Genomic DNA, 19,034 nt, shown 5'->3' on the forward strand with positions numbered 1-19,034 from the left:
TATCAGGATGTTTGAGGGGGTTTTAAATTAAAATTCATTAATATTATAACAAAATTATTGGAGCACGAACGAAAGAGGTCGACTTTAATAAAAGTTCTGAAATCAAACTAATGAAAACTTTCTTAAAATATTAGAACTCAATGCTTTAAAGATTTGGTTTCAGATCGACAAAAATTTATGACATGGAATAAAATAAAACTGTTAGCTGACGGTGTTGGTGGAATAAAATGGTATTTAAACCTGACTTTATTCTGTCAGTTTATTCTGTCAGCAACAATAACACAGTGATGTTCTGATCCCTGAACATGACACCAGCGTGAAAGAGCTGAGATCAAATGACAGAAACCACCTTCTGTAGGAAATAGAAATGTTTTTGCTGAATAATAAAGATTTTAATCTGAGAACGATCCAGTTTTTTATTCAAGACTACAGCAAATTAACCTTTATATAAATTATAATCTAAATCGTTATAACACTTTAAATACACAGGTTTTTATTGTTTATGTATATCACTGTTTAAATGCTTTAAAAGTTACATAATTTCAGCAAAAAATCCATATGATATAGAATGTGGAGGCAAAAAAATAAAATAAATAAATAATAAAGCCACACAAATTATATTCAATGTTTAGATTTAATTTGCATTTTGTTCTCTTCCACATTCATAAATAAATTTGTAATATTTGTAATATTAAACGTCTGCCGTTGATTTTTTCACTGAGTTATAAAATGTAGATAGTTATTAGAATTTTTATAGTAGAATGTTTATATACTATAATTTAATTTATATAATTAGAATATTTTTCTGTTGCACTAATCAGTATTAATCACTTTATCAACATTTCTCCTTCTCTTCATCTCATATGGCATTGAGTGAGATTATATCTATAAAGAATTTTACGAATTTAAGCATCTTATGTTTTAAAAAAACATATCCAGGGTCTCACGTACGTACATTTTTGTCGCATTGTCTGTTCCAGTCCCAACGAATGACGTACTGCGTATTTATGTTGATCGTAATGAGACAGATTTTTCTTTCAGGAAGATATAAAATACTTATTTATTGTTCACCAAAGTTTTGTGAGATTTAAAAGTTTTACTAAAGATAAAAGTAAAATGTAAATGAAGTTACAGACAACAGTGTAAATAACACACAGTAGTGTATTAAGTACAAGGTGATGTGTAGTCAGTTACAGCAGACTCACCTAGAGTAAGAGACAGAAATAAAATCCATGGTTAAAGTTAATCAAAAAAAAAATAAAATAAAACATCTTCTCAGCAGAACGATACGTACTGGTCTGGTAATAATCGTACACTTTCACAATGGCTGGTTTCAGGTTCCCCACTACGACGTCCTGCACGATCCTCATGGTGTAGACCTTCTCCTGTCCACTTTTCAGCTGAAAACGAGAGAGATATTAAACATAACGAATCCTTCTGTTCTCTTCAGACAGTCCCTTTAAATTACATAGCAATAATATAAATTTAATTAAATTTAAATAATACTGATGAACATCGAGTCTATGATCAGGATCCCAAACCTGCTGATGTTGATATTTAAATAACGTCATGCTTTCAATATTATTACACTATGAAGCTCATTCTGATAAAAAGAAAAAATTAATAATAAAAAAAAATCCTGTATGTTACTGATATAGTAAAATACTCTTAGTATCTAGTTTTTCTTCCTACAGCAGCAAGTCTACAAGTGTTTTATTCCTCTTACACCACTGAAAATTGGTAAATATTTGACTTTGAGAAGCCAGAACAGAAGCCAGTGTTTTATTTTATTAACACTTACTTTATTAAGGTAAATGAGGACTTTACCATCAGCCTGATCCACACGTTTCACAGATCCGTCAGTCGACTGAAAGAACAAACCCCAACGTATGAATCCATGGAAAATGATCCATGATCCAGTAAGATGAGTCATTTTTACTGAAAAACCTTTACCTGATTCTCTCTGTTCAGTTTATTGTACATGTTTAGATCAGATCAGTGTTCATGCTTTACACTCCTACATAAAGGTTTACGTTACGTTATCGCTGTTCACGAGCTTCACAGACGTCTCGTCCAAGCTGAAGCCAGAAAGAAGCTTGGCGTCGATGATCACCATGTTGGTCTCCAATCGTTGGCCGTTATACCTGAAAATAAAGGATTGTAAAAATCACACGTTTATTATTAGCTCATATGTGATGAAAAGTTTTCTTATACAACGAATTTAACTTTCTAAAAGTAGCTCTGTCTGTGAAAAATGAACCTAAATGTTTATGCTTATTAACGGACTGTGAAATGCTTCAGAAATAAATAAATAAATATATATACATACAAATGTTTATAAAACCCTGATATCGGAACATTATTATTATAGCATGAATTTAATGACTGTAATAGATATTGTACACTAAATTATTATTATTTAACATTTTGTTTGCATATATTAATAAGTATATTAGAGCTCACAAAACAGTAATGATCCAATCCAGATACGGAGTTGGGATTCTGCAGGTCCCAGATGCTCTGGCTGAGATAGTGAATGAAGAGCGTTCAGGAGGAGGAGGGATGTTGTAGCACAGAGTGAACTTAAAAAAAAAAACACACACACAATATTAACTCAACTCATGCTCCTTTCAGTCAGGTTTAATCCTGAGAACCCCAGGTGAGTGAGTAACATGATGATGTACAGACCTGCACGTACACACAGCCTTTCCCTTGTGCTTTAACGTTATAATCACCAGGAACCTCCTTCAGCTCACTCTCCTGATACAGCAGTCTGTTACTCTGATTGATGGTGAACGTGTTAATCAGCCCTGATGGTGATGTTATAGTAACAGTTACAGATCCTGCTGGACTGTAGGTGGCGTAGCTGTACTTGGTCAGAGCCTGAAGAGCCACGACAGTGTCCTAGATGATGGGAAAGTGTGAACAAAATATGATCAGATTCTATTCATGCTGGAGGTGTTTTATACTTTTGAAATAAATATAATAAATGTTTATGAATCAAATTGTTAAAATTATGTCATCGTGGTGGATTTACACAGAATATAAATATATCGGTTATGGCACAGGGCAATTTAGTACATGAGGAAAGCCGTGTAAACTCTACAGTACTAGACTGATGTGTTGATGATTTGTACCTGTGTAGACGCGAAGCCTCCGAAGGCGTTCTGCTGCTGAGAAAGCCAGCGGACGATACTGGTGCTGTAACCCAGACCAAACCCGGGCAGCTCAGGTCCAGACATCAGAGCCAGAAGCACATACGAGGTCATCTCCACCTCTAAAGAGTCTATCACTGATCCATCACTCACGCTGCTCCAGTGACGTCCACCACCTGATGGAGATATTATAGAAATACTGATGCAACGCTGCAGTATGAGCAACATGCAGCCTTCATATTCTAAGGAAGTGTGTTTTAATAGACAGACAGATGAATGATCATCAAACCTGAGACTATGGCCACTGCATCCAGGCCTGAGATGAGTGTGTTCCTCATCCCCTGATCTCCAGCCAGGGTGAAGGTGTAGAAGAGGAGAGCCTTGGTGTAGGTGGAGGTCACCTGAGTGAACGCGTTCCTCAGGCATGTAAGACCGTTATTCACCACAGGATCCTGACATACACAGATTAACACGTGTGAATATTATGATCCATTACTGAGAGACAAATCAATGACTTTGCACCAAAAAAATTCAGATATAAAAATGTAAAAACAATCTTTACTGAAAATCTTTTAATCTTCTGTTTAAAATCTGTCAGAAAATAAATCAACTAAAATCAACTCAGTGTGGTGTTTTTTAGTGAACACCTTAAATACAAAACTTTAAATTAGTCATTAATGAATATGATTTTTTTTATTTATTAATTATTGCTCATTGTAAAATATGTTTACATTTATTAAAAAACCCACTAATGGCTTTTATACTTATGTAAGCGTTTGTTTATCATCGTCACCTTCTGTAGTTGTCTAAAACTCACTAAATTTGTGTTTATGGAAAATTTTATTAGTGGAACAGTTTACTGACTGTTACTGTATAACTGAGCTCAAGCATCGCAGCCGTAATGTACGCCGAGAGGGTCACGTCATCATTTACTCCTCCCTGAGAGAGAGAGAGAGAGAGAGAGAGAGAGAGAGAGAGAGAGAGAGAGAGAGAGAGCGGGTGTGTGTGTGTGAGAGAGAGAGAGAGAGAGAGAGAGAGAGAGAGAGAGAGAGAGAGAGAGAGAGAGAGAGAGAGAGAGAGAGAGAGAGAGAGACAGAGAGAGAGTGAGAGTGAGAGACAGAGAGGGTGAGAGAGAGAGATGGAGGGAGAGAGAGGGGGGGTGAGAGAGAGAGAGGGAGGGAGAGAAAGAGAGAGAGAGAGAGAGAGAGAGAGAGAGAGAGAGAGAGGGTGAGAGAGAGAGAGAGAGAGAGAGAGAGAGAGAGAGAGAGAGAGAGAGAGAGAGAGAGAGAGAGAGAGAGGGTGTGAGAGAGAGAGAGAGAGAGAGAGAGAGAGAGAGGGAGGGAGAGAAAGAGAGAGAGAGAGAGAGAGAGAGAGAGAGAGGGGGGGAGTGAGAGAGACAGAGAGAGAGAGAGAGAGAGAGAGAGAGAGAGAGAGAGAGAGAGAGACAGAGAGGGTGTGAGAGAGAGAGAGAGGGAGAGAGAGAGAGAGAGAGAGAGAGAGAGAGAGAGACAGAGAGAGAGAGAGAGAGAGAGAGAGAGAGAGAGAGAGAGAGAGAGAGAGAGAGAGAGAGAGAGAGAGAGGGAGGGAGAGAAAGAGAGAGAGACAGAGAGAGAGGGAGAGAGACAGAGAGAGAGAAAGAGAAAGAGAGAGAGAGAGAGAGAGAGAGAGACAGAGAGGGTGTGAGAGAGAGAGAGAGGGAGGGAGAGAAAGAGAGAGAGAGAGAGAGAGAGAGACAGAGAGAGAGAGAGAGAGAGAGAGAGAGAGAGAGAGAGAGAGAGAGAGAGAGAGAGAGAGAGAGAGAGAGAGAGAGAGAGAGAGAGAGAGAATTACAAACATCTGTAACTGCTTACATGTAGTTTCTTATACAGTGAAGGAGTCTTTAGTGTCAGTAATCTGTTACAGTCAGATGAAGCTTTCTGTTTCCAGACATCTTCAGAACAGAGAAGTTTAACTTGTAACTTTAATAACAAACATTAAATCAATCTAAAATCAGATATTATTTTTAATACACAAATTGCAGTGATGTTAGAATAAAACAGTCGTTTGTGCCGTTTTAGTAAAATAAACTTTAATGTTGTAGCAATAAATCTTAATTAATTTCATCACAGCTCTCTTTATTACTGTCCTCTAACAGAACATGGTATCAGACTCAGTCTGGTGTCCTGACCTTCATGTCCAGATGGAAGAGTTGTCCCACTGAGGCAAAGCATCCGTTAGCCTGCTGCTGTTGACCGAGCCAGGACTTCGCCTGGTCCACAAACACCTGATCTATGAAGATGTACCTCTTCGCATTTCCGAAAGACTTCATCACGAACGCCGTCAGCCTGAGAACATAAACATGATCATGTCTGTAGTCTGAAATAAAAAGTCTTTATCTAGGAAGTTAAAGTGGAAGCTCTGTAACTTATTGACCTTTCCTGAGACTCACCATGTGTTTCCTGATGCGTCGCTCATCCCAAAAGCGCTGTAAGATCCATCAGTGTGTTTGTAGGTCAGCTCTCCCTGGTATCCTGAGACACACAAGGAGTCGTGATGTTACTGCATTCTGTGTGTATTTTATTCAAATCCTGAGCTATTGTTTATTCCCATTTACTAGATAAGTCTTAGGACGGCTCTGGCTCCAAATTTGAGACTTTAAGCCCCATAAAGAAAGAAAGGAAAAGAAAAAGGTCATTGAATCTCAACCAGGTGATGATGAGGAGCATGAAAGTCCCTGAAAGCAGCAGATATATAAATCCTAGAGTGACTGAATTGTAATGAACACAAGACTTGTACAGTCATTAAAAATAAAACCCTAAAATTAAAGCAAAAATATCTTAAACTATTGTTATCGTTCTTTGTTCTTTACACTTTACCAACATTGTGGCTACAAAAGGAGCTTTTTAAGGAGACGTTTTAGAGGACGTGATGTCAGAAATGTCTCGTTTGAGACCCTCAGTCCTCACCGGTCACGAGGTAGGTCTGAGCTGTGCTCCTGATCTGAGGAGTGAGTTGGTTGGTGCTCTCCAGGTACTGCAGGATGAAGATGTTGGGAGCAAAGAGCAGCATGTTCTGCTCTCCACAGCCGTACGGCATCGCCAGGAGACTCGCCAGGTTCCGTAAAGCTCGACCCATCAGATCTCCTGTACAGCACACATTAGTTAAAAGTAACTTGCTGTAGAAGTCACACTGCATTTTTATTTTTTCAAATGCAATTATGAAATAAGGCATTTCTGAACTTAATGTTTTGATTGGATTGTGAAAAACGTGTGTTTCTAAAGTTTACACTTTATTTCTGCTTGATTTGGTTTAACTAACATAGAAAAAAGTGTCAATGTTCTTTGATTTGTCTCTTTTTCTTTAAGCTGTCTGAGAGAACTATGTCTAAGTCCAGTGGGAAAAACTCCAGATGTGATGTCATCAGTATGAGACCCGCCCACAGTTCACCCATGACTACTGCCTGTGAGGACAAAGGGATAGGAGAAAGACGACCCCTCCAATCAAGAACATTGGTACTGATACCAAAGACTTTCCACATTCTCAATACCACTCTATAATGAAAGGATCTAGTTTGCACAGGGATCCAGACTGTCTGTCACTGGGGTGTCCAATCTTATCTACGAAGGAACATTATGGGTGCAGGTTTTCATTTCAGTCTAGTAGGAGACACATCTGATTTCACCTGTTTAAGCTGTTGATCTTGGCTTTCATTAGACTCAGGTGTTGCTTCCGCTTGGAATTAAAACTTCTGGATAAGAGTGCACACCCTTTCTCTAGCACATATCTTCTGCCCAAATGGCATTGCACCTGATCCCTACCTTATATCTCACAGTGGGTGATCCCATAAGGTCAGAATCTGACAAGGGTTACGTTAATAGTCTGGTTACCAGAAGCTCAGCCACAGATATCAACTTCGCATGGCTCTGGTGGGTGGATCCAACCAAGATCTCTTTTTATTAGTGTGGGGAGCAATTAAATCTGGTCTGATGAAAAAGAAAAACACAGTTATTGAACTCACCCAGCACAGAGACCGAGGCCATGGCTGAACCATCCACGAGCACCGCAGGCAGTTTCAGTGAGACCAGTTTCTCAGCAACACCATCTACGAGAACAAAAGCCAAAGGAGAAACATTCTGCACAAACCCAGTGTTTAGTCCTTGAACAAGACCTTTAAACTGTCACAGGATCACATTCTGTCCAGCATTTCTCTGATTATGTAACACCTATAGAATTATCCTCATGGCTCCTCCTCAGCAGTCGTCACTTATTCCACATAATCTTTGTGTATTTGTGAGGAATGAAAACATAGACTGTATTAAACTGATACTCTAAATGATGAGTGAACAATAATATGAATCTGATGGGTTAATAATAAATAAAGTGTGTCAGACCTGGACAGAGAAGCTCATTGTAGCTTTTATACTGTTTGGTTCCTTCAGCCTGAAAATGGAAACAGAATAATTAGTCAATAATCATCACAATAACATCGTCAATGATGCGAGCAGCAACTTCAGGTCAAAGACACGTCACTGTGTGTGCAAGCTGCTTGACTTTGGCTTGAGATAAGACAAAAAATAATAATAAACTCAGGGATAGAAATGCTGACTGAAGATTTAATCTAAGACTTAAAATGTATCTCCTCACTACATGTTACTTACTGTAAGTCTGAATATGAACTAAAATCAAATTCACAGCATCGATCGAGATGATTACTGCAAACAAAATGCATTCTGCAAAAGTAAACTTTATTTTTTTTTTTAAATCCTAATTTAAATAATATACACAGAGTTGTTATTATATTGTTATATGCTATTATTATATAATTAAATAATTATCCCAGTTAACCAATAGATATCAACTTCGACCTGATGTGTCCTGTGTGTGTAGGTTCTGAAATAAAATGTTTCCTAGCTCAGAGAAAGGGATCTGTTAGGGAATATTAGTATAGAGATTTCAACAGTAATTAATTATTAATAATAATTATATTATATAATAATAATTATTATTATGTGTAATAATTATTATGTGTATAATGTGTAATTATTATTATTATTATTATTATTATTATTATTATTGTTGTTGTTATTATTATTATTATTGTTATTATTATTATTATTATTATTATTAATAATAATAATAAGAAGAAGAAGAATAAGAATAAGAATAAGAATAAGAATAATAAATTAATAATTTCTTGGATTTTTTACAAAATAAATCTTGACTGATAAAGCTATTTAACATTTCAATACAGAGCTCCTGACTGGATTAAATGTTCTTTATATTAACTGTATTAGTAATAACACAATCACCTGCACCAGCAGTGTTTTAATGACCGTGTCGATTCGTCCTTTCTCTGGTACAATAACCGCACTCACTCCACACAGGGTGGACGTCTGCACGGCCTCCGCCGTCACAGTGATGGTCACCTCACCTGTAACACACACGACCCTTAATTATACTCTAAATCTGGAGAATTTTCTCCATTGCAAAGCCACTCACCAACATGAGCTTAGAGCTTGAAAGCAAGATAAAAGTTACAGTTTTATGAGTTTTTAATATTTAATCTACATTTTGTGGTACAGTGATGAGCTTATGAGGATACCAGAAAATATCAGAACTTAGAATGTCTTCTAGAAAAAAGCTAAATATAATTAAAAAAATTATAATGATTTTACTGTGCTGTTTTGTAAAGTCATTTTGTCTTGTTGTTTCCATTTCAGCTTTAATTTGAAAAGTTTGACGTACCGAGAACCAGCGGTCTGATGGTCCAGGAGAAGGTCTGACTCTCGTCAGCACACAGACAGCTTGTGTGTCTGCAGCCTTTACAGTCTTGTGATGAGAATTGTTCTGATTCAGCCAAAATCACATTCACCTTTAACACACAGAGTTTTTATTTCATCCGCTGTCTGAAAACTATGATCTTTATTCAAGGAGAAGTCAAGCATGGAAAAGTCCAATTTGCTTATACAGTGAATTGCACCGATTGTAATAAAACATGTTCTATGGAGCAGGAGGTGTCAGGAAAAGGTGCCTGTGGGATGAACAATCGTGAGCAGGTATTTCTCAATGGCTTTGGTGGGGGAGACACGTGAACCCTGCTGTCTCAGCTCACATAACTCAGTTTGTGCTCAAAAACCTTTGGAGGAAACTAAAACCCAACTGAATGTCATTTTCTCTTCACTCTGTGGTGCCTAAAAATAATTATCATATCAAACATTTCAGCTCACCATCATACAGCTTTGGAGGTAGTTGAAGACGGTGGCTTTGAGTTTGAACACTTCTCCTCGGATGACAGAGCTGGGCATGGTGAGGCTCACAAAGAAAGGCTGGAAGGCAATAAGCTCAGTTTTCGGGGCGACTCCAAACCCCACAGATGATGTACAAAATGCATCAGCCTGCCATGTAGTGATGGAGTCTGGGACCGTTTTATTAGCAGCCATCGCTCCAGACTGACTGTAGAGAGAATAACATTGACTCAGTAACACAGAGTGAAGAAAAATGGAAACAACATCCACATGAACATCCATGATACACACCCGACTAAAACAAGGTCCCATATCCACGTCTCTGGGAAATATTTGCGGATCGTAACGACCGGTTTCTCTGAAGCGGATTCTCCCTGAGAGACGGCCGGTGCATCCCTGGATGCGTCTCCTGTGGGTGGGATCATACGGTGACATAGCAAACATTTCATGTCAAAAAAGACACGAGTGAAGAAAACCACTCACCCCTCATATAGAACAGACTATTAACACACTCAGAAGGTTTCTTGACTACGGTGTTGGTCAGGATCTTTATTCCAACATCCTGAAAAAAAAACAACAACACGAAATCATTATTACAGAAAAGATAACCTATTACACACTATTAAACCCAATCTGGCAACCCTTCTCATGAAGGTACTGCATGGGGGTGAATGATATTTGGTATGACCCAGGATGGACCCAGGAAGCTATAAGATTCATGCCCCATTCCCTCAAACCCCTAAACACATTTCTAATCCATTTATCTTTAGCTTTACATTATGTGGAGTGTCCACAGCTTCCTAGTGTTTCTGACCATAATCATTACCCAGAATTCAGCAGCGCACTGGAATAATGTGATATACTGATATGTGATATCACTTCATCCCTAATCACAACAGACAATATATATAACACTTACTGTACACCGAAGGAACGATGTCTTACTTTAAAGGTGTTGTACACGTCAGTTTTTCCATAATTAGGAAAACCGATAAATCTTGACCTTGGTGCTGCAACTATGTTGTCAATAATGTGTGGGTTCTCCAAGCAATGGTATGAATCCTCATCATAAATGTTGTATGGATATCCTGATAAGCTCTGAACAGGCAGCATATTGAAGACCTGGAACAATCAGGTGTGGCATCATTCCAAACAGTTATAACAACAGTATTTCTGTAGAAAAAAATATATTACGTAAACAACTGAAATGAATGACATTTCGTTCATTTAAACTCACCGACTGAATGTTGAGTTCATTCTCTGGTTGCAGCAGTAACAGACTCTGATCTATGGCCCTCACTGAACACAGTGATCCTGGAGTGGCTCTCAGAATCAGTGACACCTGACCACCAGGAAGCTCAGAGGAGTCCGAGAAATTCAGAGACACCTACGAGAGACCAGGACAAAGTGTGAGAAAAAAAAAATAAATAAATAAAAACGCTGGTTAGACAAAGAAAGGGTCATTTATCACAACCAACATTCCATCATTTTACTTTGGCATTGTCATGATCAATGTCCTCTCTAACAGGACAGTTACCCTGAGCATATTGCTGAAGCTTCACTGTGGTTCAAAATCAAGAACCTGAACATTTTAAAATTGTCTGGTCCAAAGTACCGATTTCGATCTCACAGCAAAACCTTGGGCTGGTGGACTAACTAATGTGGAGCCAGTGAGTTAAACACTCAGCCCTAAGAAGAAACAGGACGTCATTACTGTCACGTTACCCTGGGGCAGCTCTCTGTCTCCCTCTTGTGGTGTGCTGGGGATGTAGAAGTCTACACCTTTCATTTGGAGCTGGATTAAAATGCTGATTAGTGAGATAGGGATATTTAAAGAATGTGTTTATTAAGCTCAGTGTAACTCAGGGCAATGTTAACAAGAGCTTATTGCTTCCAGCAGGACCACTCTGGGTGAACAGAAGCAAGAAGTCTAAGTGCAGTCGGTCTGGATTGGTGTTATTGTATTGGAGTGAGTGTGCAGCCAGCTTAGGCTGGTGTATAGAGGAGAGTGTATAGTCAGTGGGACACCTACAGAAGCTGGTGGTGGTAAAGTGCAATACCAGCTTGGTTTTGAACCATCATAAAAGGACTAGACCCTTGGAAGTTCTATTAGAAAGTTATTTTTGGATTTTATTGTTGACATTTCAAGATGCAGCCCGGGGTTGGAGAGGTGATTGGGAAACTTTTAGGTGTTTGAAGCGTGAAGCAGGTGGAATCAAAATCAGTGTGAGATGCTTCCTTCAGGTTAGAAGACAGATATTGCCTGATTAAGGTCAGTTTTTGGACAAAGTGGTCTGTTTACCAGTCAATCTTCTTCCCTATCTTCATCTGTAGTCTAAATACATATATGTGTTAGTACAGGCAGCAGAAATGATGTTCCTCTGAAGGGTTGCTGAACTTTATGTTAGTTCCAGACTATCGCTGCCACTCTATAAAATCTTATAGCCTCAAATCTATTTGAAATTGGGGCATTTTATATACTTAGCTGTCAAACAAGGGCAAAATGGCATAGACCTGTGAGGATTCATTTCTGACCTTGTTAGCCAAACACAGCTGAATGGGGAAGTTCATGCTGTCTGCCACAGCTTCACCAGTGGAAAGGACTGTGTATAAGACGACTTGAGCGACTGGGGACAATGCTAACGTGTTCTCCAGTGACACAAACAGTTTGCCCCTGTGCACCGCTACAAAACAGATAAATATTAAGAGTTTAAGTAGATCAGCAAGCAACATAGACTTATCTAGTGATTAAAAGGTCAAATAGAATCAAACACATAAAAACAGATCTGAGGTATCATTTGTACAAAATGTCTCCAGCACTTACTGTTACTAACAATTTATGGGGAATTAATTTATATAGTCTTATGTTTACTAACCTTTTCCTGGATGTATGACCTCCAGAATTTGTCCATGCTGCACTACATGTCCCCTAGACATCACCTACACAGTACATATGATTTACATGATGTATAAAAGTTGTAACCAGTTGGAAAGTCTACACGATAAACTGAAATAAACATGAAGATTGAGTGAAGGTTTGGCTGTAAATCCAGTGTGTTACAAATAATAAATAATATGTTATGATGTCATAGTGAAGGTCAAACTCACCATGTAGAAGAAGGGTAAGTTGTTCCGGTGTTTCGAATGCGTGCTGTCATGTATCACGTACTGAGCTTCAATCACAGCTTTATTATTGCAGTCGAAAGGATTTGAGCTGCTCTTTAATTGAATAAAACTGTGGCTTATGGAGTAGAAAGGCTGAAGCGTGAGGTAGGCTCTGGGGTACCGTGGTGTGAGATCGTTCTCCTTATATACAAATTGTCTGGGAGTCACTTCATACTGTGCCTGTGTAAAAGAATAATTACAGAAAAGCAGACAAATTAAACACTCTGACATCTTCTATGTGTTTATACTGTATATTACAGAATTCTTCATTTTCTAGTCAGCTGTGTTTTTGTCATATTAGATCGTGAGGGAACGAAACTTTCTAGCTGTTATATCAATCCTCATGAACTGGAGCTTCATGGTTCAGATGAGGGACTGAAGGACATGTTCTGTGGCTTGTCATCACATACATTCATGACTTTTGACTTAATCCCATCCCTTGAGATGGATGTTCAGCATGTCAAGCAGATCCTGTCAAGCTCAGCTCTTTATAAAAAACTAGGATCATTGTTGCTGAAAGGCCAAAGCTGAGGTCCACTTCTACAGTAACAGAGCTGCAAAGAATTCTGGCTTTTACCAACTTCTACCGAATGTTCCAATGTGGCTTCAGTTCTCTGATGTCTCTGCTGAACAAAGAGACCCAAGCGATTGGCCTGGAACGTCACAGTCAATCAAGCTTTCGTGAACCTTAAAGTTGGCATCACCACCGCTCCTACTCTAAAGCACCCATTTAACCCTTCATCAAGAAGTTTGATGCCTCTGAGTCTGGAGTTGGAGCTGTAGATTTCTAAAAACTCCATCCATTCCAAATAACTGTCCCTAGAAAGATTACCTATGACATCAGAAATCAGGAGTTACAGGAAGGGAACCTAGAAGTCAAAGAGTGGTGACAGTTAGAGGAAGCAATTCTCCAATATTTCTTCCAAAGCTGGAATCCACAGAGACGTCCACTTCCCTGAAGACGCTGCGGTTGGTTTTCATCTGAGTTTCTTAGTTTTTTATCCCTTAGAGAGCTTTAAACCACTCTGTTACCCAAGAGATTTAATCAATTCTAAACCAAATATAAAAACAATTATACACAATACATATTTTAGACCCTTTTATTTCATTCAACCGACCTGAAGAGAGACCGGCTCCAGACCCCACAGTTCAGTAGAGAGGGTAAATTTTGCAATGCCTTCGTCATTTGTAACCAGCCTCCATAATGCATTTTTAACCGTAGCATAATTTACAGTCAGAATCACTACTTTTCCTTTCATAGGATCGCCATATGGACCGGTCAGTTTGATCTAATGAGGAAGGACAGGAATGTTAGAGGACAATGTCAGAAACAAGTGAAACTGGGCACTGGCTTTAATTACACAATTAAATAGTTAAATAGTGGAGTCGAATATTGAAGTCAACTAGATAACTAGCTAACAAAAAAGAAAAAATACAAGCTGGCTAATTTTTTTCAGGAACACAATATACCATTTACCCTAGAATTAACACATTTGATTGGCTTGCTATGTAATAACAGAGAGCTAAAGGGGTTCACGTTTGGCCTTTGCCTTTATTTATGTTCAACAAAAAAGCCAATTAACAAAGAATACAATTAATTTTAAAGGTCAATAATAAAACTACCTGTCCTTCATACAGAATTCCCAGCTTAAACACCGTCGGTGAATCCTCAAACGACAGGGTGATGATATCGGATGTTATAGACGAGCTGCCGGAGCCTTTCATAATCACACCTACAGGATAAACACAGGATTAAAATCATTCGCCAGCAGAAATGTTCAAGGTTGAAATTAATCAGAAGTCAAAAATGTACTAACATATATTCAAAATATTTTCACTCCCTAAGATATCATACGTTTGTCTTCTAACATTCTGCTGTCTGATAACACAAAAATACAGAATTATTGCATGTGCAATAAAAACTTGGTTACTCTACGGAGCAGACGTGGTTACAGAAATCAACAGCAGACGTGTTTAACGTCGGGAAGGTTGAATTTTTAATGTGAAACGAGGCTTGATTTGAGGCTTGAATCTCTTACCAGTGCCGTATTCTTCCACCGTACTCTGAACATTAATGACACTTTCATAGCGTGAGTCAGTTAACACATATTCTTGCAGATTTAAGACACGTTGTCCACAGCCTGTCTTGTCAGTCTAAAGACAAATAAAGTAAATAATCTGTAATCACTGAAATTAACTAAACAACATTACAAAAGTTAATCAAAAGGTTTAAAAGAAGGCAAAATTACAGTCAGCAATTATTGTTTCATAAATTTCAGAGGAAGGTGATTAACCTTCATTGTATAGTCCCTGCAGATGTCTGATGGTGTTGTGCTTCCTGGTGGGAACCAGAAGTATCTGATACTGTTACGGCAGACGGTCGAATTCACGGTTCCGTTTACAGGCTTCCCGTATGTATATCTGCAGAGTATGGAATATAATGATAAAAACATTAAGATAAGTTACAATGAACTGAAATTAAACGCAGGAAATGACATCATAAACATACATTTTTGAGCTTTGTTACAATTTTCCAGAAATGTTCAAATTGGACGTCACATTGTGAATGTTATCACTGTAGGGTCTTGCAAAAAAAATAAAAAATCCCAGACTCACTTAGCACACACTTTCAGTGTAGCGTATGTGTCCAGGATGGTGATGACTGGGGGAAGTTTGACCGTCACTGCAAACGTTGGCAGCACTAAAACACACAATAAACACAGTGTTAAAGGTGCGGTGCACGATGTTCGTAAGCCAATGTTGACATTTGAAATCACCAAAACAAACACGTCCCTAACCCAAATGGGTGGCACCCCTGTATTGATAGCTCCGCCCACATATACATACGTACGCAACCCAGGCACTATTATGGCGGAACCTGCTGGGGCAGCTGGCTGAGGGGATATTTTTATCAGTAAATGAACACAATGAGTAACACTATGGTAATACAAATGTGTTTTTGTAGTACTGTGTGTTGTACCATGAAAGGTTTAGGTCCATTTCACGCGGAAGACGTTCAGTTCTCTCCAGCGCTGGAAAGCTGATCCTATATTAACACATCCTACTTCTTGCCTTATCGTAAGAGTTTTTCTATTTTCGTTTTTATCCTCCATGTCAATGTTTCAACCGCTTTCTGCTAATGTCAGACATGCGCACTGAACACTCTCTCCGCCGCATATTGACAAGACACGCCCCTTTCTGCTCATTGGCTACACGTTTGTTTTGTTTGTCGGCCCGACTCACTTTTCTGAAACATTTCTCACACATCGTGCACCGCACCTTTAACATTTCAGTTATTTATATATTTATCTCACATTCTTCTAGTACTGTGTTTAAAGGAGTAATACGATTAGACAAGTTTTATTTCTAAAACCCTACAGTAGATCTCTAAAGGTTTCGTATTTAGTCTTTTAACAGATTTATTATAAAATGTAGAGAAATTCATTCACTGACCAAACTGTTCATCCGAACACGTTCTTGGCTTGAACTTTAATAATGTTTTAATTTTTTTAATTTGTAAAATGTCACATCATGAAGATTTATACACACAATGAAGATTTTTACTACACATAGAAGGTTTAGTTTAGTTAGATTTTTTATACAATATAAACTACATTCCCTTTGGTTAATATAGTTAGTATATTTTAAAAAAAAATGGGTTTGAATCAATTTCTCAAGTGAATTAATACTTATATCTCAAACATTGTATTCAGAGCCATATGAGGAAGATAAAAGCATTAAATAACTGGAGTTTCCGTCAATATTATTCATACGAATCATGACTCAAATAAAGATTAGATATATTTGGTATTTAAAGGACATTAATAAAGATAAACAGGTCCTAACCGTAGTCCTTGACTTCGAAGGATTGTGTGATCGCTTCGCTTTTCTCGTTCCAGACGGTGATGATATAAACTCCTTTGGTGGCCTTAGAGTTTAAGGGATACGACAGATCCACCAGGCCGCTGTACGTGCTGACGTTCAGCCACTGACCGATGCGGTTTGAGTTCGGGTCCTGACATGAAATACAAAATACATTACTCTTACATCACAGTTATGAAAAGTGCTATATGACCTGGAGCTATAAAAAAAATTAAATAAAAATAAATTAAAGAGAATAATATGTTTATTTATTTATTTATTTGTTTATTTATTTTGCTTACAACCTCATAATAAGAGCAACATGCTAATGGTTAAATCTCCTACATAGCACCGTACCTGCACTTCTATTGTCGGAAACTGAAACAAAAGGAACATATAATCAGCTTAAACGTACAATCAGACATACGACATTTAATAAAAGTTCAGCCACTAGACATAAATATACTTAATACTTAAAAAAACAAACAAATTTATTAAACTACGTATAACAATGAGGAACTATTTAAAGAACAATATCAAGTTTAGATTAAAATGTTTGAATGAGTAAAGACAGTATTATAATTACTCAATATAATCTTTATTTTATTTAAAATACTGTTATTTTTATAGTGTTTTACTTTTAAATAGAAATAATAAAAGTTGTAGTACCGTCTGACTGTAGGTGAGGAAATAGGAATCCAGAGACACAATGCGGATTTTGACTGCAGGGAATAAAATATCATCTCTATAAAGTTGATGATTCTGAAACTGCTTTGTTTTTTAACACAAACTGAAAAATTGTGTTTAATTCAGTTAAATGTTACTTGTGTAGTGAAAGGCACACAGAAGGAATAAAAGAAACTAGAACGTTAGGAGAATGATACGTGCAACAGTTTAAGGTTTTTCTGGATTCTGATTGGAGGAAGATGTTGATCAACTTATTATAACAGCAGCTGTGATCGAATGTAGCCGGAAATAACAGGTTTGTGTTAATGCACTTGAATTAATACATTATTGTTTAACATTTTTATAATATAAAGGTCTGAAACCAAAGAGGAGCACATGCTAGCAGTTTAGTCAGGGGCGTGGTCAGGGCGGGTCAGGGGCATAGTTAGGGGCGTGGTCAGGGCGGGTCAGGGGCATAGTTAGGGGCGTGGTCAGGGCGGGCCAGGTGCAGGAAGTGAGGAAAACTGAAGGCAGGAAGTGCAAACAGACTACAGTCTAGAGAGTGTTACCAGTTTGTCCTTGTTTGTAGATGGGTTTGTCTGTCTGAATGATGGTCAGATGATTCGGAGGTGTGATGAGAATCTTTGTTGTCTTGTTCAGGATTTCATTTTCTTCTTCTATATGAATGTCAATAGATGCCACTGATTCCACACTTACGACAGGAACCTGTTCAGAACAAAATGACAAAATGTAAATACATGACACATTTACAAATGATTACACTATTATTTCTTTATATACATTGTTATTAGTATTACAGAGAAAATCGGGCTTCAAACTGGCAAAAATGTTGGTCATTATTTATAGCTTATTTATTTATTTGGTATTTTACATTTCTAAAAAAAAAAATTAATTATCATTGCAGATAAAGATCTAATAAATGATGTGTAAGTCAAATGAAATGAAATGAATTATAACTTATGAGAAGTCCGAGTCTGACCTTGAATGGGACACAGCGGTAATATTCTAGTCTTATATCCTGTTCCATCAGAAGAGTGAGTTTGTTTTCATTACACTCCAGGATCACTTTCAGTGAAAATTTCTGATGAGGTTTGACTGTGACACATAACGTCTCTGTTGTGCCCCCTACAGCCTTGGAGGTTACAGCCAAGAGGTAGAAGCTATTTAAAAAAAAATGAAAAATAATAAAAACATTGGTTTTCATATATAATAATATTTAATAACACCCCACAACATGTTAATCAAACCTTTGATATTCGTTACAAATCCTAATTTCCTTTCTCTACTAAAACCTACCTAGGGTTTGTTTGTGGTGGAGGTTTTGAGCTTTTAACATGATGTCACTGATAATGCTGCAAAATGGAAATCCTGCTTTAACACTATAAAGGATGGACTGTTTTGTTAATACAGTAAACCCCAGGTTATTAATTTATGTTATTAGCCCTGCATCATCAGTAACAGCAGTTTCACCACAAATCTTTCCATATTAAATCTGCAAGGTTCTTCATAACATTTGAGAAATATATTAAGATCTTACGTATCTCTGGTGGTCTTCTTTGCTATGATGCTTGGATAAAGCAAAATAACTCCAAAAAGAACTCCTGGAAAGCGCATCCTGGGACAGAATCAGACACAATTATGACCAAATATGATGATCACCACTTGTGGTATTTATTGGCAACCACCCCACCCTGTCTGCTATTATCTCCGAACTCCTGTTTCCTTTGTCCTGGCCTTGCGTTGCCTGCTACTCTAACGTGCCTCACCTTATCAGTCTAGAGTTCAATAACACCAGCACGCTTGTCATTTTTATTCTCTCATATAAAATTCCACTTGATAAAAAGAAGTGATGTCCTTGCTTAGGAATGTACAACAGGCACTTTTGACAGGCGTCGGCGTTGGCGGTCTGACTGTACACCAAGCTGATGTCTATTGTGTGTTA

The 19,034-nt window shown here is 37.8% G+C and overlaps 1 protein-coding gene across 2 annotated transcripts; it reads right to left on the minus strand.

Annotated features, from left to right (window-relative positions):
* Positions 1–822: 822 nt before the first annotated feature.
* On the minus strand, positions 823–18,713 carry LOC132853388 (alpha-2-macroglobulin-like protein 1). 2 transcript variants are annotated; one of them, XM_060881081.1, is made up of 35 exons: positions 18,630–18,713; positions 18,072–18,252; positions 17,641–17,797; positions 17,075–17,127; positions 16,763–16,783; positions 16,391–16,559; positions 15,161–15,245; positions 14,839–14,965; positions 14,584–14,698; positions 14,168–14,277; positions 13,663–13,833; positions 12,488–12,724; positions 12,256–12,319; positions 11,915–12,063; positions 10,617–10,766; positions 10,325–10,501; positions 9,863–9,941; positions 9,671–9,788; positions 9,362–9,587; positions 8,880–9,006; positions 8,444–8,565; positions 7,526–7,574; positions 7,153–7,236; positions 6,101–6,277; positions 5,584–5,665; positions 5,323–5,479; positions 4,020–4,094; positions 3,445–3,607; positions 3,138–3,331; positions 2,689–2,904; positions 2,464–2,582; positions 2,039–2,144; positions 1,802–1,867; positions 1,295–1,400; positions 823–1,205 (listed from the first exon to the last, which is right to left on the minus strand). In XM_060881081.1, exons 1-35 carry the CDS (start codon positions 18,704–18,706, stop codon positions 1,165–1,167), a joined length of 4,350 nt encoding a protein of 1,449 aa, XP_060737064.1. In that variant the 5' UTR covers positions 18,707–18,713; the 3' UTR covers positions 823–1,164. The 2 variants fall into 2 exon arrangements, with proteins under 2 accessions (XP_060737064.1, XP_060737065.1); XM_060881082.1 differs by lacking the exon at positions 823–1,205 and having other exon boundaries at positions 1,299–1,400; positions 2,034–2,144.
* Between the last annotated feature and the right edge of the window lie 321 nt (positions 18,714–19,034).

This window comes from Tachysurus vachellii, chromosome 11 (genome assembly GCF_030014155.1).
Source record: "Tachysurus vachellii isolate PV-2020 chromosome 11, HZAU_Pvac_v1, whole genome shotgun sequence".
In the NCBI taxonomy this organism is placed as follows: domain Eukaryota; kingdom Metazoa; phylum Chordata; class Actinopteri; order Siluriformes; family Bagridae; genus Tachysurus; species Tachysurus vachellii.

Bases quoted from the DNA above. Each gene is read 5' to 3' on its own strand.
- LOC132853388 (XM_060881081.1), bottom strand. From the start codon at position 18,706: ATGCGCTTTCCAGGAGTTCTTTTTGGAGTTATTTTGCTTTATCCAAGC. The intron at 17,798-18,071 runs GTCAGACTCGGA...TGTTCTGAACAG, and splicing joins ACCGCTGTGTCCCATTCAAG to GTTCCTGTCGTAAGTGTGGA. The intron at 9,007-9,361 runs GTGAGCTGAAAT...TGTGTGTTAAAG, and splicing joins ACCTCCAAAGCTGTATGATG to GTGAATGTGATTTTGGCTGA.